General features: G+C 39.2%; 1 protein-coding gene across 3 annotated transcripts; it reads left to right on the forward strand.

The window, feature by feature from the left end:
- Positions 1–702: 702 nt before the first annotated feature.
- Positions 703–16,487, forward strand: TMEM165 (transmembrane protein 165). Of its 3 annotated transcripts, none has more exons than XM_083367937.1 (6): positions 703–1,005; positions 9,652–9,877; positions 10,661–10,836; positions 11,903–12,085; positions 13,667–13,772; positions 15,845–16,487. In XM_083367937.1, the coding sequence occupies exons 1-6, from the start codon at positions 829–831 to the stop codon at positions 15,919–15,921; spliced, it is 945 nt and encodes a 314-aa protein (XP_083224063.1). In that variant the 5' UTR covers positions 703–828; the 3' UTR covers positions 15,922–16,487. The 3 variants fall into 3 exon arrangements, with proteins under 3 accessions (XP_083224063.1, XP_083224065.1, XP_083224064.1); XM_083367938.1 differs by lacking the exon at positions 703–1,005 and adding an exon at positions 8,545–8,678; XM_083367939.1 differs by lacking the exon at positions 13,667–13,772 and having other exon boundaries at positions 704–1,005.
- The last annotated feature ends 216 nt before the right edge of the window (positions 16,488–16,703 follow it).

Genomic DNA, 16,703 nt, shown 5'->3' on the forward strand with positions numbered 1-16,703 from the left:
CCTGTATCTTAAGCCTATCTTCTGGAGTATTGGCTATTCCTGCCAGCTTGGTGTTGTCTGCAAATTTGATGAGTTCCCCATCTATCCCCTCATCCAAATCATTAATGAAGATATTGAAGAGCACTGGGCCCAGAAGAGAGCCTAATAATAATAATAATAATAATAATAATAATAATAATAATAATAATAATAATAATAATAATAATAATAATAATAATAATAATAATAATAATAATAATAATAATAATAAATAACAACAACAACAACAATAATAATATCACTGCAGCTATTCAGTTAGTCACACAGCTGTTAAAATGAATTTGGCTTCCCCGTTTACTTTGCTCGTCAGAAGGTCACAAAAGGACTATTATTTTGGGCATCAGTTGCCTTGCCCGGATTATTGCAAATCCCACAACGTTCCCCTTTTTTCTCTCTTCCTTGCCAAGAAAACTACAAGTGGGAGGGGCTTCGTCCTGCCAGAACAGCATCACGTGATTTCCTGGCTCGCTCACCCCCTCCGCAGGCCTCCTTAGTTCAGTTCCTTCCTCTTCAAAGACGGGGCAACCGAACTTGATGACTTGATTTAGTCTCCGACGCGAATCCTAGAGCGAGCGGGGAATTAACCAATCAAGTCAAGGGGATCGGGGGGGTGAGGGCGGGACGTCGCCGAAAGCTTCGTGCTTGGCACGGACGGAAGGAGGAGACGAGAGGCTGGGTTTGGTTGCACGATCGGCCCGGAGGAAGCGGCCATGGCGGCGAGGCAGCGGCCACTCACTTCCGCCCGGGGCGGCCGCTCGTGAGGGAAAACGGCCGGGCTGAGGGAGGGGAATGGCGGCGGTCCCGCGGCTCTGGCCGCTGCTCTGGCTGTTGCTGGCCGCGGCCTTGGCTGCCCCGGAGCAAGAAGTCGGCGGCGAGCGAGACTTCCCACCTCACCAAGAGCAGCAGAAGCCGCCGCCGCCTCACCAGCAGCCCGGGCTGCAAGGGCCGGAGCTGCCCCGGGCTGAGGTGAGCTGAGGGTGGGCGGAGAGCGGGAGAAATTTAAATTTATGTGCCTAAGCGAGACGTTATTATTCTTTTTTTTTTTTTGCTTTATTGATATTTTTTTTTAAAAAAAAAACCAAAACAAACACGTCAGTCACGTAATAATTGGGTTAACAGTGCGTTTATTAATTAATTAATTAATTAATTAATTAATTAATTAATTAATGAGACTTGTATATCCCGCCCTATCTCCCGAGGGACTCAGGGCGGCTAACAACAACCAAAATGAAAGGTCTCTGTACAGTAAATTAAAATTGAAAATTGAAATAAATTAAAAGATTAGAGTTAAAACCTAGCATTTGCTAGGTTTCCCTTTATAAAGAGAAATCATTAAAGGGTTGGTTCCTATCATTCACGATCCCCATATTCAAACAAATACGTTTTCTCTTTTTTCGATATTCTTTCTGGTAGGTCCCATCGTCTATATTCTTAATTTTTCACTTGTTAAGATTTTCCCTTTGACCCCTATCTTTCTTCATATGTTTTTGCTAAGCCCGAAAGTTTTTCCATATATTTGGGGGGTTTCCCCCCCCCCAACCAATTATACAATTTATTCCAGATTTCATAATAAATCTGTTTGAGTTCTAAACGTCAACCTGGCCATTTCAGCACAGGATAAAATTTCATTTATTCCCTCTTCTTCTGAGGGTGTCTCCTTTTCTTTCCATTTCTGTTATAGAATTTATTCCAGATTTCATAATTGTTTCACTCTTATCCTTGAGTCTAACATTAACCTGTCCATTTCAGCACAGGATAAAATTTGATTTATTCCCTATTCTTCTGAGGGCGTCTCCTTATCTTTTCATCTCTGTTAGACAATTTATTCCAGATTTCATAATGGTTTCACTCTTATCCTGGAGTTCTAATGTTAACCTGTCCATTTCAGCACAGGATAAAATTTGATTTATTCCCTCTTCTTCTGAGGGTGTCTCCTTATCTTTCCATCTCCGTTAGACAATTTATTACAGATTTCATAATTGTTTCACTCTTATCCTTGAGTTAACCTGTCCATTTCAGCACAGGATAAAATTTGATTTATTCCGCCTTCTTCTGAGGGTGTCTCCTTATCTTTCCATCTCTGTTATATAATTTATTCCAGATTTCATAATGGTTTCACACTTACCGTATCCTTGAATTCTAACGTCAACCTGTCCATTTCAGCACAGGATAAACTTTCATTTATTCCCTCTTCTTCTGAGGGTGTCTCCTTATCTTTCCATCTCCGTTAGACAGTTTATTACAGATTTCATAATTGTTTCACTCTTATCCTTGAGTCTAACGTTAACCTGTCCATTTCAGCACAGGATAAAATTTGATTTATTCCGCCTTCTTCTGAGGGTGTCTCCTTATCTTTCCATCTCTGTTATAGAATTTATTCCAGATTTCATAATGGTTTCACACTTACCGTATCCTTGAATTCTAACGTCAACCTGTCCATTTCAGCACAGGATAAACTTTCATTTATTCCCTCTTCTTCTGAGGGTGTCTCCTTATCTTTCCATCTCCGTTAGACAGTTTATTACAGATTTCATAATTGTTTCACTCTTATCCTTGAGTCTAACGTTAACCTGTCCATTTCAGCACAGGATAAAATTTGATTTATTCCGCCTTCTTCTGAGGGTGTCTCCTTATCTTTCCATCTCTGTTATAGAATTTATTCCAGATTTCATAATTGTTTCACACTTATCCTGGAGTTCTAACGTCAACCTGTCCATTTCAGCACAGGATAAACTTTCATTTATTCCCTCTTCTTCTGAGGGTGTCTCCTTATCTTTCCATCTCCATTAGACAGTTTATTACAGATTTCATAATTGTTTCACTCTTATCCTTGAGTCTAACGTTAACCTGTCCATTTCAGCACAGGATAAAATTTGATTTATTCCGCCTTCTTCTGAGGGTGTCTCCTTATCTTTCCATTTCTGTTATAGAATTTATTCCAGACTTCATAATTGTTTCACACTTATCCTGGAGTTCTAACGTCAACCTGTCCATTTCAGCACAGGATAAAATTTGATTTATTCCCTCTTCTTCTGAGGGTGTCTCTCTATCTTTCCATCTCTGTGCAAAGACTAATCTTGCGGCTGTTAGCATGTGTAACAATAGGTATAGGGCAGGGGTAGGCAACCTCGGCTCTTTTATGACTCGTGGACTTCAACTCCCAGAATTCCTGAGCCAGCTATGCTGGCTCAGGAATTCTGGGAGTTGAAGTCCACGAGTCATAAAAGAGCCGAGGTTGCCTACCCCTGGTATAGGGAATCCTTTATTGTATTTGTCCGTGGTAATGCCCAACAGAAAGAGTTCTGGGTGCTTTTGAGCATTTCACGCCAGATTTGTTAAGTGAATCCCTGCAGTTGTTAAATGGGTGACAGGGTGGTTAAGTGTGAACCTGCTCTCCCCACTGACTGCTTGTCAGAAGGTCACAAGAGGGGATCAACATAACCCCGGGACACTGCAACCTTTATAAATATGTTAACCAGCTGTCAAGCATCTGAATGTAAATCACATGACCGTGGGGATGCTGCGATGCTCGTACGTGTGAAAAATGGTCCTATGGTAAGTCAAGGGCTACCTGAACACACTTTTTCCCCGCTCCACAAGTTACTCTGCCGAGTTCTGTTTTCCCTTTGGTTGCACAGGTAGTCCTGGACTTACAACAGTTTAGTTTCTTTACTGACCGTTCCAAGTTACAGCATCCCTGAAAATGACGTGATTGTTTTTCATGCAACCGTCGCAGCATCCCCATGGTCGCCTGATCAAAATTCGGGTGCTTGGCAACTGACTCACATTTATGACGGTTGCAGCGGCCCAGGATCATTGATCCCCTTTTGCGACCTTCTGAACAGCAAAGTTAATGAGGAAGACAGGCTCGTTTTAGTCACTTGAACAAGCGCGACGATTAAACAACTCTGGCAAGAAAGGTTGTTAAAGGGGGCGAAGCTCACTTAACAAATGTTTTGCTTAGCAACGGAAATTTTGGGCTCAGTTGTCACAAGTCGACTAACTGTAATGGCCACATTTCATTTACTTAAAAGTCTCACCTCGTAGAAATCGTAGACACTGCAAAGAAGAGAGTCCTGTTGGATCTCGGAAAGGGGAGAAAAATCAGAAATCTGGTAGTGTATCCAACCAACAGCATTTTATTAAAAAGCCTCAGCTTTCCTGAGCTGTAAGCTCGCTGTTAGCCGTATGCTACACGCTTAGCTCGTTTTAGTAATAATAAACCTTTATTGTCAAAGTACAACATGTGTACATTGAGATTAGCTGAGCCTCCCCCCGTGCTCTCTCCCCCCAACACACAGTGACAACAAACTCTCCATCCTACCACACCATGTGAACCAACTACACCACACACCGGCCTCCCAAGTCAATTCTGCATAAGATTATGTCCCATTCAAAAGCCTAACAGCCCACGGATAAATGCTATTTTTCAGCCTGTTGGTACGGCTGGCTATACTCCTATATCTCCTACCGGATGGTAGGAGAGTAAAGAGATACCGTCCAGCGTGTGAGTCATCCCTGAGAATCTTCCTCACTCTTCCAAGGCAACGAGCCCTGGCGATGTCATCCAGTGGTGTCAGGGGACAGCCGACAATGTCTTGTGCTGTGCTCACTACCCTCTGTAATACTTTCCTGTCATACTCATCTGATCAATGTGCTATTGGAGAGCTGCAGACAACAGTAGTATTAGTAATTTATGGTTCACGTCTTCCTAAAACAACTCCTTAAAAAATTTTTTTTACACCTTTTCTATTGGAAGAACGTGATACAGTCCCGCTAGGTTACAGTTACACAATCTACTATGTAACGCCGTTATTACTTTAATTAAGTTGATTTGGAAATAGTGATGTTGGCAGATTGCACAGTCAGGTTAGCTCACATGTTAGAGATCATAGTGACCTTTCAGCAAGATCTTTTCAAGGTCTTGAAAAGTAACTACATTTTGGTGATTTGATTTGATTGTTGCAATTTGATAATGACAGTTCAAATCGTGTTGCAACAGAATGTGTTTTTTTTTCCAAGTTAGGGTTAGAAAGTCTTGAACCTGCATGATAAGTTTCTGAGTGTGAAATAATAATTTGTCATTTTATGAATATGCCAGCCCGTTAGTTTAACCCAGGGCTCTTCAAACGTGGCCCTTTTATGACTTGTGGACTTCAACTCCCGTATATCTAATTGTTTTGTTAAATAGACAATAAATATACTCTTATGTATCAATTTTCTAATTCTTTCAGTTGTGCTGAATTAAGCATCTTGTCATAATTCCTACATAGTGTTAATTGTTCAGCACTTCTTAGAACCCAATTTTGTATTCATAGTCAGATAGAAAACCTTTCTGTTCATTCTTGCATTCTTTAGTCAGAGAGACTATGAGAAGTTCTAAACTATAAAAAAGTGACTACCCTCATATATCCTTGCTATAAATTATAAGTTGAGGTTTACCATTGCTTAAACAAAAACAAATACCGTAACAAATTTTAATTTTAATATTGACTAGATAACCTATGACTCCTTGGCTTATCATTTCAGAGGTATTTCCTTACCAGATGTCTTCAACAATGGCAGAGCTTGTAATGTAATTGAAAAGTTCTTAAAAATTGAGGGACATGTTCAGAGATGCATCCACCTTAAAAGTAGCCAAGTAGAATTGTACAGCACAGACATCAAGAGTTGACCATAGGAAATATTTTATTACATTTTGTTTTGTCATAAAATACTTTATGATAATTCTTACCTTATAAAATGGTCTATAAAACTTGCCAAAATTCGGTTCCATGGGAGTCAAGGGTCCCAGACACATTCTGTAAATAAGCCCATTTGAGATATCTTGGTTGGAAAAGTTTTGCCCTATAATGGACCAAAAAAAAAAGTACTGATTTTTTAGTCCCAGGATAATTTTTGTCTTCAAAAATAAAATGTGAATTGAAGTTTCATGCACTTTCATCCACAAGCTAGTATTTCATGATACTCCAGTTCTTCACCTTTACTGTTTGTTGACAAAGAGCAGACAAAGTGAAACATGTTGGATATATTTGTGAGATAAAATCAGCCTTTATTCCTGAACTGCTACAGCACCTGGTTGGAAAGATTTGAGACAAACAAGAACTAGCTTTCTTTGTGATCTAGCACAATATAACTATGTTTTTAATAAAAGAAAAACACTTAGATCAGGGGTGTCAAACTGCCGGACCGCGGGCTGGATGCAACATCCGGAAGCCACGTCCACCCCATTGCCGGAATGGCAAAACCGTCCCGATACGTTGCGCGACATCACGTGACGTCACGAGTTTGACATGTCTGATTTAGTATTCTAGAAATAGAGTGGTGTTTTCTAGAATAATATTCTAAAAATACAATAGAATTTTAATCTCTGTGTTAGGATATGTCTTTAGCAGATATGCTCAAAAAGAACATTCAGGTAGTCCTCAGTTTATGACCATTTGTTTAGTGAACGTTCAAAATTAAAGTGGCACTGAAAAAAGTGACTTACGACCATTTTCCACAGTACCCTTGCAGCATCCCCATGGTCACATGATCAAAATTCGGACACTTGTCAAATGGCATGTATTTATGACGGTTTCAGTGTCCTGGGGTCATGTCATCATTTTTTGCGATCTTCTGAGAAACAAAGTCAATGGGGAAGACAAATTCACTTAACAACCTTGTTAGTAACGCAACAACTGCATTGATGTACGTAATAGCTGTGGCAAGAAAGGTTGTGGCCAAAACTCACTTAACAACTGTCTTGCTTAGCAGTGGAAATTTTGGTCTCAATCGTGGTCATAAGTCAAGGACTATCTGTATACACTACCTTTAAGCAATGAAATGATAAAATAATTCGCAATTAGAAGGTCAGCAGATAGAAAAATAGTAGTATATTGAACTCAGTTCTGGTGACAGTTTAGAAACGATTTTGCATTAGAATTCCAGGTATCTGGGAAGAGTATTTGGCTTGAAATCCAAAGATCATTCTATTCATTCATTGGTCCAGTCTGCCATTGCTCTTTTTGAAGCAGTGTCTGGGAAAATGTGTTTTTGATTGGGGGATTTTATTTTATTTATTTATTTATTATATTTACATACCGCCCTTTCCCGAAGGACTCAGGGCAGTTTACAGGGTGATTAAAACAAAAAATACAAAAGTTAAAAACAGTTAAAAAAATTATATCCGTCCCTGAACAAATAAAACCCCAGTTAAAATTAAAATTAAAATTCTCAGATTTGATTGTGAAGCTTCTTTAAGGAGATACATTGAACACCACTTGCTTAGTTCTCTTTATTTAAACAAGTTCATTTTATCAAACTGCTTTTTTGAAACCTTTACTGTCTTTCTTATATTCATTTGTGAAATTTTATATTTGATCTTTTATGCATTCGTAAAAACTTATCGTTGCTTGTTATGGATGTTAATATTGTATTGTCACAAATCAAGTATTGTCTAGGACAGGTGATCATAATATTATAAAAGCTAGAAATGGCCATTTAAGGCATATAAGTCCTGATGAGTATAGTACTGAAATTAAAGTCAATCTTGGCATATAGTTCCACTGATGAACTACTCTTACTGCTAGGAATTTTGTTTCTTGATTAAGTCTTGTATTTTGAGACAATATATTTTGAAGAAATTCTGTGTGACATAGACTCAAGAACCTGAAAACAACTATTGTATTTGCTTTATGTATTTTTTTTGTCAAGACTACATATAGTTAATTCCTTCGAATATACCATCAAAATAAGGTATAGCTAATATGATGAATTAAAGATAAGTAGAAAATTGTTGGAGTGACTATAATTTATCGTTGAAGAAATGCAGATAAATGATAGCTATGGGCAAAGTGCCATAACAATAAAATGAAAAATAGAATGCCAATGAGTCAACATCTAAAGTTCAAATCATTTGCATATTTTTGTTTCAGCAGGGATAAATAAAAACCTCGATGAAACAGTTTGTTAAATACGCAGGAGAATATGTGATCATGAGATGATCATTTTATATTGTGTTAAATTTGTATGCTTGCCTGACACTCGGCGACTTCGAACAGCACACAGCTTTGTGCTTAGAGAAGTCTTAAAACACAAAACAACATTGTAAGAAGTACTCTTAAGTTTGTGGTTTCTAAGAGTTGACGATACCAACTTGAGGCTTATAATAAAACTTTCTAAATTTAAAGGTAGCCATTACTCAGATACCGTATATACTTGCGCATGAGCGCATCCACGGATAAAGTGACCCTCAAATTTTTAACAAAAGCACCATGAGAAAAACGTGCCACCTGTGGATATGTACTTTACCTGGGGGCTGCCCCTAACGTGCATTCGGAAGCTACATTTGGTGCAGAAAGTAGCAATCTGGGCGGTCTTTGGGCTCCGCATATTTCGCTGCTGCTCCGTGAGCCATATTGGCTGCTGTTTCGCTTCTGGGTGGAATTTGAGGTGTTGGTTATTACTTCCAGAGCCCCGTATGGGCTGGTCCAAACTACTGGAGGAACTGTCACACCTCATCGGGATTGGCCGATCCCACCTGTTCTGGTGGAGCAGGCATGCTAAGGACCCGTTCAGCTGAGAAATTCTGACAGACAGGCTCCAGGAGAAGAATCTTCTCTGCCATGGCCCCTGCCCTTTGGAACATACCCTCTGAGGTGGGATCCGCATTGACCCCCCTGACTGTCCTTAAGGGCCTGAAGACCTGACTTTGCCAGCAGGCCTAAGGTGCCAATGGGTGTGTGTGTGTGTGTTTGTGTGTCTGTGTGTGTGTGTGTGTGTGTATCCTGATGTGGTTAGAGGTTGAGCTCCGGATGGCCCCCCGACCTTCGCTCCTTCCGGCGCGATCTCAAAACCTTCTTTTTCGAACAAGCTGGCCTGGTCTGACGGGATGGGGTTGGGTTTTTATAAATAGTTTTAATTTTAATATGTATTAATTATTATGGGCATAATGGTTTAATGGTTTTGTAATTTTTGTATTCTGTTTTTTATTATGTATTGCCCTGTTCACCGCCCTGAGTCCTTCAGGAGAAGGGCGGTATACAAATTAAATTATTAAATTAAATTAAATTTAATTAAGAGATGACCGTATCTCCCCCCTGTGGTCTTCGTACTTTCTCCCCCCTTTTAATGGTTTAATAAAGAAATTATAATTTTTTAAATCTAAATTTTAACTGTGATTATCACAGTCTTGTCTTTTTAGTGTTTTTGGTTTTAATGTTTTATCAGCTGGCCAAAGTTGTCTCCAGATGAGATGGGTGGCATATAAAACCAATAAATAACATAACATAAAAAAATAAAATAACACAAAATCAAATAAAAGCTTTCCCATATGGTATTTTGACATTCTGTTGATCCACGGATGTACGTATAAATGAGTGTATACAGTGCTTTAAGGAAGTATTGTATATATTCTCAGATGAGTCCATCCCCATATAAGCTGAACTGGGGGAACTAGTTTTATATTTGGGCACTTAAACCTCTTGGCTTACACCTGGTAAGTAAAGAATTTGTAGGGCCCTTTTAGACACTCTCCAATGGATTGCATTTTTCTTATGTGTTGGCGTGATAAGGAACTGATTTCCTTAGAACTGAAACTTGGAATGAAGAACATGTTATTTTTCTTTTCAGAAAGGACCTACCCTTCTTGTTCCCGTCCATTCTGTTAGCGAAGATTCTTCAGATAAAAGTAACCTAGGATTTATCCATGCATTTGTGGCTGCAATTTCTGTCATCATCGTTTCAGAACTGGGCGATAAAACTTTCTTCATTGCTGCTATTATGGCAATGCGTTACAATCGCTTAACAGTGTTGGCTGGTGCAATGCTGGCCTTAGGGCTGATGACGTGTCTATCTGGTTAGTGCTTTGTCTTCGATTTCCTGGTCTGAAAACGTTGGTATAATATAATGTATGTGGGAGAGAATAGGGATATGTGAAACATTTCAGTTGTGAAAACGTCCGGTTTAAACTAGGTTGTTTAATTTTATCAGAAGTGGCCCAGTGCCATTCTGACTTGATGGGAAGCATTGGAACACTTTTGTTTTGAATTTGAAATATTTTGCATTTCTTTAGGGGAGCCCCTTCTGACAATAGGAAATCACTGGAGCCCACACTTTTAGCGATAAAATCTTGAAGGTTTTGAATAGCTATGTGGCTTTTGTTTTGTTTTTTTAGATTAGCTTTAATTGTCTTCTTTTTACTTGTACGTCACGTAAAGTCTGTATCATTTGAGCAATCTAAAAAAATTATGCAATAAAAAACCTACCCTCTCTATGGCCTATTCATAGAGTTATTGTAAATTGGGATTACTGCAAAATATCATGTAGGAATATTTTGACTATTATAAAGAGCCAAAATTCTTGTAATCTTGTCTTAATTTTTATAAAGTGATTTTTTTCTTGGAAAAAATTATCTGGATTTCAGTTAGGTAGAAATGTGGGAAATAATATTGTATATTAATGTTATATTACTGCATAATTTGGGACATAATATTGTATGTAACCATATAGTAATGTACATTAATTCCAAGGGATTAATTAATATATAAGGACTTCCTGAATTTAAAACATTGCTTAGACAGTAGAAATATACCAACTCTGCTTCATGGAAAACCTAAACTATTTGCTTTTCTGTTTTTAGTTTTATTTGGTTATGCTACCACAGTAATTCCCAGAATATATACCTACTATGTGTCAACAGCGCTCTTTGCAATTTTTGGCATCCGAATGCTTCGAGAAGGCTTGAAAATGAGCGCAGATGAAGGTCAGGAAGAATTAGAGGAAGTTCAAGCAGAACTCAAAAAGAAAGATGAAGAAGTAAGTTAAAGTTTATATAACAATCTTTCCCAACTTTGGCGATTTTAAGATTCCTGGACTTCAACTCCCAGAATTCCCAAGCAGCATGCTTGGTTAGGTTGTTATTTGGTTAGTGCTTCTAAAATGATATTCTTAACAAGGACCTGTTTAATACTTAATGATATTAAGGCCGTGCAAAGAGCCAGATTGAAAAAGGAAAGATAATTCAAAGGGCACCAATTCACTACTACCTCCTTAAAATCAAATGTGCATTGTGCCATGTTGGTCCAGAAAAAAAAATCCCTACCAACATATGAAATTCTGGTTTCCTTGCACATTTGGAATCCCTTTTTCTTCCTTGAATCCAAATTGCTGCATAGGATCACTAAATAAAAGATGGGAAATGAATTACCAGATACCACTGAGTTACAACTCCAAGCACCCCTACGTATCTAAACTAGTGCCAGGAGTTATTGGATCCTATGGTTAGGTAACTTCAGGAGACCCACATATTCTTCCTCATAGGATTACCTGGATGGATGTCCAAAATTAGCAGTGGATCAGACTTATTAAGACACCCATTTATGGACATTTCTGTTAGTATTTTTTATTGTCGATATATGCCAATCTGTTACCATAAGATTCTATATGATATGTTATTAGTATAATGTTGTAACAGTTCAGTGTCAGAATTGTTTCCATTTGTGATTATTTCTGAAATCAGAATGGTAGACCAGAATTGCCATTCCATTTTAAAATCGGATTACCCCTTCCTTTGTAATCTTTGAATATTCTGTTTCCAACCAAGGATTGATTGCAGAGGGAGAAATCTTTGTAGCCCGCAAAAACCTCAGGATGCAGCCACAGTTGCAAACCTAGATTAGTTGCAGCAACTGTCTGATTCCTGCGTTAATCACTCTTTGCGATGGAAGTATTAATTATTTAATTGGTAGTTTGTACCAATTTAGATTGGTACATTTTGCAGATTTACATGTTAAGTCTGATCACTGCCGTATATCGCTGGTGTTCAGTCTTTGGATCTGACTCTAGTTCCCCAAGTTTTCTAACAGCTGCTTCTTTTTCCTAGTTCCAGAGAATGAAACTCTTAAATGGGCCTGGAGATCTGGAAGCGGGTATGGGCCCTGCAATACCTCAGAAGAAGTGTCTGCATTTCATTTCTCCATTTTTTGTGCAAGCATTCACTTTAACATTCCTAGCTGAATGGGGTGACCGTTCTCAGTTGACCACCATCGTTCTGGCCGCAAGAGAGGTGAGATAATTGTATAAGAAATGATCAGAAGTTACAACAAAATGCTCAGGGACTAATTAAGTTATAGATAGATTGATATTTGAGCCTTAAGCAGGATAACAAATCATTTTCCCTTGGGACCTGTCCATTTTAAAAGGCATAGATACAATGCATGCTCCATGCAATGCACTCAATATAGTTGGCGTATCTGAGAAAGGATGTTCATTTGCTTATGTCTGGGCAGAGAAGTGATGGGACCTGCAGTCACGAGACTGCTTTAAACCAGGGCTTTTCAACCTTTTCACCCATTGTACCACTTTTAGGATATGGCAACATCCGAGTACCACCAGTCGCCTGGTAAGGTGTCAAAAACTTGATGACCAAAAAAAAAGGAAAAAAGTGATGAAGTACAGATAGTCCTCGACTTACAACAGTTCACTTAGTGACTGTTCGAAGTTACAATGGCACTGAAAAAAGTGCCCCCCAAGCCACAGCCAAGCAAGACACCTGCCTGCCCACCCGGCCGCGCTCTTCCTCCTGTCTGAAGTTTTCATTGTTGTGAGCATTTCTGTTGAGGATTGGCAGTGGGGTTGGGGTGTGTTTGGTTTTTATATCCCCCATCTGCTGGGTGGTTGCTTTGGTCACTTCACCTGACCCTGGGACACTGCGACCGTCATAAATATGAATCAGTTGCCAAGCATCTGAATGTAAATCACAAGACCCTGGAGATGCTGCAACATTCTAGCTGATCGGTGCTTCTTCTGGGCTCGGCAGAAGTGCCAGGATCAGTGCTGAGCTCCAGCTGGAGCCTGGCACTGATCCTGGCGCTTCCGCTGAGCCCTGACAGCCCCAAAGAAGCACCGATCCTGGCGCTTCTGCTGAGCCCTGACAGCCCTGCCGCTCCAGCCGTCTCTCGCTCAGGCTTGTGCAATGCTGCCACCGGTTCAGCTCATTCCCCTCCCCCACTACCACTTTTCTAGGATGGTCGCGTACCACCTGCCAGGTGCCCATGTACCACAGGTGGTACCCGTACCACTGGTTGAAAAGCCCTGCTTTAGAGACCCATGTTGTTTTGATTTAATATTAATATTATGTATGTCAAATTGTTGCTTCCATGGAAGTTCCCATGCACAGTGGCATGGTGATGAATTGGGCCGAGGAGCAACTGTAATTCCATTTACATAGTAACCTCTGAAGATCTGGAAGTACATGTCTTGGTGTGTAATTAGTCGAGTTTTTTTGGTTGAACGTTCACACGTTTTTAATTCATTGCACTTTTATTCTCTCCAATTGGTTAAGTCATATTAGTGGGGGGGGGAATATGGTTTCCCTCCCGGTGCTGAGGTGAGCGTTTAAAACTGAGTAGCATTTTTTTGTTTCTAGTTTTCTCATTTTTAAAAAAGTGGTTGTGGTACTTTCGGTTATCCCAGGAACGACGCTTCGGTGCATTCTCTCTTGGCCATTAACTCAGGCTGGACGTGGCTGACGGCATTCTCTGTGTGGTTTTTTATCTGTTTGTGGCCTTTGAAAGTATTAATGGACCCTTTGTAAGCAACCAGTAAAAAGAAAAATCTGTGGCTTTTCAAATGCTTTTTTTCACAGAACCCCTATGGTGTGGCAGTGGGTGGAACAGTTGGGCATAGTTTGTGTACTGGCTTAGCCGTGATTGGAGGAAGAATGATAGCACAAAAAATCTCAGTTCGGACTGGTAAGTTCTTGGCAGGAAAAGAAAGCCTTCCAAGTTGCGAAAGGGAAAATGAGATGTTTTCTAACCAAGAAGAGTGTCAAGTTTCCTGACGTATGAGCTTTGCAAGTGACTCTTGAGGCATTGTTTACCTTAAAAGTCCTTTATTTAGCCTAATACACCGGCAAATGCTTGCTCGAAGGAAGCTGGAATCTGAAATCTCCGCCCCCTTGCACAATATATTAAACACAAGTCTCCACCTTTCTATTTTTGTCATGAATCACATTCTCCAATTAATTTGAAGAATCAGTTTCTCTTCCGTTAGACAACCCACCAAGTTCTTATCTTCTTTTTTCCCCCGACGGGCCTTGAGGTACAATCTTCCTCCTCCCAGCCATAATCCTAGGTCTTAAAGCAATACACCAGTTTAACATATGAAATAGCTGCTTCTTCCATCTCTTGTCAAGCAAGAACTTTCGACGTTAGCAGCGTTGACAAAGAGATTAAAAAGCCAGTTTGGTCTAGCCATGAAGGTGCCAGGCTAGAAAAAGAGGAGAGTGTGACCTCTGATCCCTCCTTGGGCACAAAAGTCATCTGGATGGCTTTGGGCCAGTCACACTCAGCCTAACTAGCCTCACAGGCTTGTCGTTGTGGGGGAAATGGGAGGAAGGAGCGTTGGATATGAGTTTACTTATAAAATTAATAAAAGGGACCGCCTTGAAGCATTTTAAACTAAATGATAGAAATTCCTGCCCCAGTTACTGTTGACAAGTCAAGGACTATGTCAACGCTGCAAACATTGGATGTTTTTGCTCTGACAGTACAAGAGACAGCCTTCTTCTTTTAAACTGTGTGCTCTGATTAAAATGAAGGCTAACCCAGTATGGCGCATTACAGATAGGAAGTGAAACGTGGCAGGTTAAATTACTTGTAGAACGTGATTGATGACGCGCAGTTAAGGGAGGGATTTGTGTATGATACGATTGTGTTCAGGCCAACTCAGATTCTGGCATCCATCCATGAGTGTCGATGCTTCGTTCTCATTATTATAGACTTTTAAGAAAAACAAGGCCTGAATGTTCTTTGATCTGTCGGAACCATGACAGACTATCTATAATGATACACTTTTAGCCTCCCTCTTTCCTCTCAAAGGATTAATATCACTGGCAATTCTGATCCATGGGACATAAACACCTGCTCACATGCTTCAGTTTAGGCATGCCCAAAGTGGCCAATGCATTAAAACCGAGCCACGTCTTACTGTTTGTTTTTACTTAGTGGATAATTGGTTTAATAAAAGTGAAATTGGTCAAATCTGTCCATTTGCTATATGCTTTTTACGTTCATGCTGGTTATTTAGAATGGGAGTTGCTTAGATGGGGAGGGGAATTGTCTTTAATCAAACTGGCCAGTCAGTGTGAACAGGCCTGAGCAAATACAGACCCATAATTGGTCACGAAACGTCCTATATACTATAGTCTAATTTCCCAGTTGGTTCAAAATCAGTTTTTCAAATTTATTTGCTGAAAATGTTTTATTATTTAGTCTTTCCTGGCAGGAGTATAGAGCAGGCAAAAATGTCTTTTTTTCCCCCCTATTTATTAATTGGTTGAAATTATACAACCACCCCATATCACACACATGACTTGGGTGGCTTACAGGATTAAAACACACACACACACACAAACGCAAAAATAACCAGAATCATAACAAAAGACAAAACTTTAAAACCATAAAAGCAATTAAAACATTTTTAAAAAACATGAATGGAAAAAGTACATGTTTCCTCTGAAACTCCTCCAAAGAGATGAGGTCTTTTGTCGTTCAAATTTTGCCGAATTGCCCAAAAGTCATTTGATGTGGATTATTTCTTACAGTATATAAACGCTAACTAAGCTTGCTATTTGTAACTTCTCGACTCTGACCATGTTGCAAATATATAGGATGAGTATCTTCATTGATTCGATGCCGGTAAGAAGTAGAAGCATGGAAGTAAATTCATAAATACAAAAAAAAAAGCCTTGTGAAATTTTGTCTTTTTATTAGGTTCTAACCACTCTGTCATTCCCCCCCTTTTTTTTCTTTTCTTTTTACAGTGACAATCATAGGAGGCATTGTTTTCTTAGCATTCGCGTTCTCTGCACTATTTATAAGCCCAGGTGTTGGATTTTAACAGGAGTATTTTTTTCCTCTTTTCCTTGGAATACAAGAATTAGAACCAGTGACTGCAATTTGGCTTCCTGTATATAATGTACAGCTACTTATTCAAACAAGCACTTGAAGGTGGGATGCTGTAATTTTTATAGTAACAATTAGTTTGATATGTTTTGTAGATACAGTCTCTGCTGGACAATAACATGATCTATATATTTGGGATATGAATAATGTACATTTGCTTACTTTACCGGCTCAGATAACCTGAAGTTCAGCTCCTGAAATTTTGCGGAGTTATTTTACTGGCAGATGTCCAAAAAAAACACTGCTTGACAACCCCCTTTGATTTTATTTCTCAAATACATGGTTCCACAATCAGAAATGGAAGAGCTTTGCCAACAATTAAGTCATCTACTCAAAACAATGAACGTGTGGACTTGTGGAAAAATCAGGATACTTTGATACAGAACGTGCTAATTCAGAAGCGGTCTCAAAATACACAATCCATCTAGATATTTACAGATCAGTTTTTGTATTTTACTGAACATTTGATGCATTTTCAGATTAAAATATTCTTAAAAGCGATCATTGTTTTCTTTTTTAGCAAATAAGATAATATGGGAGAGCATGGGTAACAACTAGGCATCTCCTATTACAGAATTGCAATTAAAATGAGTTCCGGTTTCATTCAGAGGGAAATAATGTGTATTGTTCAATATTTTATGTTTTTAGTGGTTGCACCCATTTCTTTTTACTCCGGTACCTTTGATGGACAAATATTTCATTGATTGCTGTTGTTTT

The sequence above is a fragment of the Vipera ursinii genome, assembly GCF_947247035.1.
Source record: "Vipera ursinii genome assembly, chromosome: 7".
Taxonomy (NCBI): domain Eukaryota; kingdom Metazoa; phylum Chordata; class Lepidosauria; order Squamata; family Viperidae; genus Vipera; species Vipera ursinii.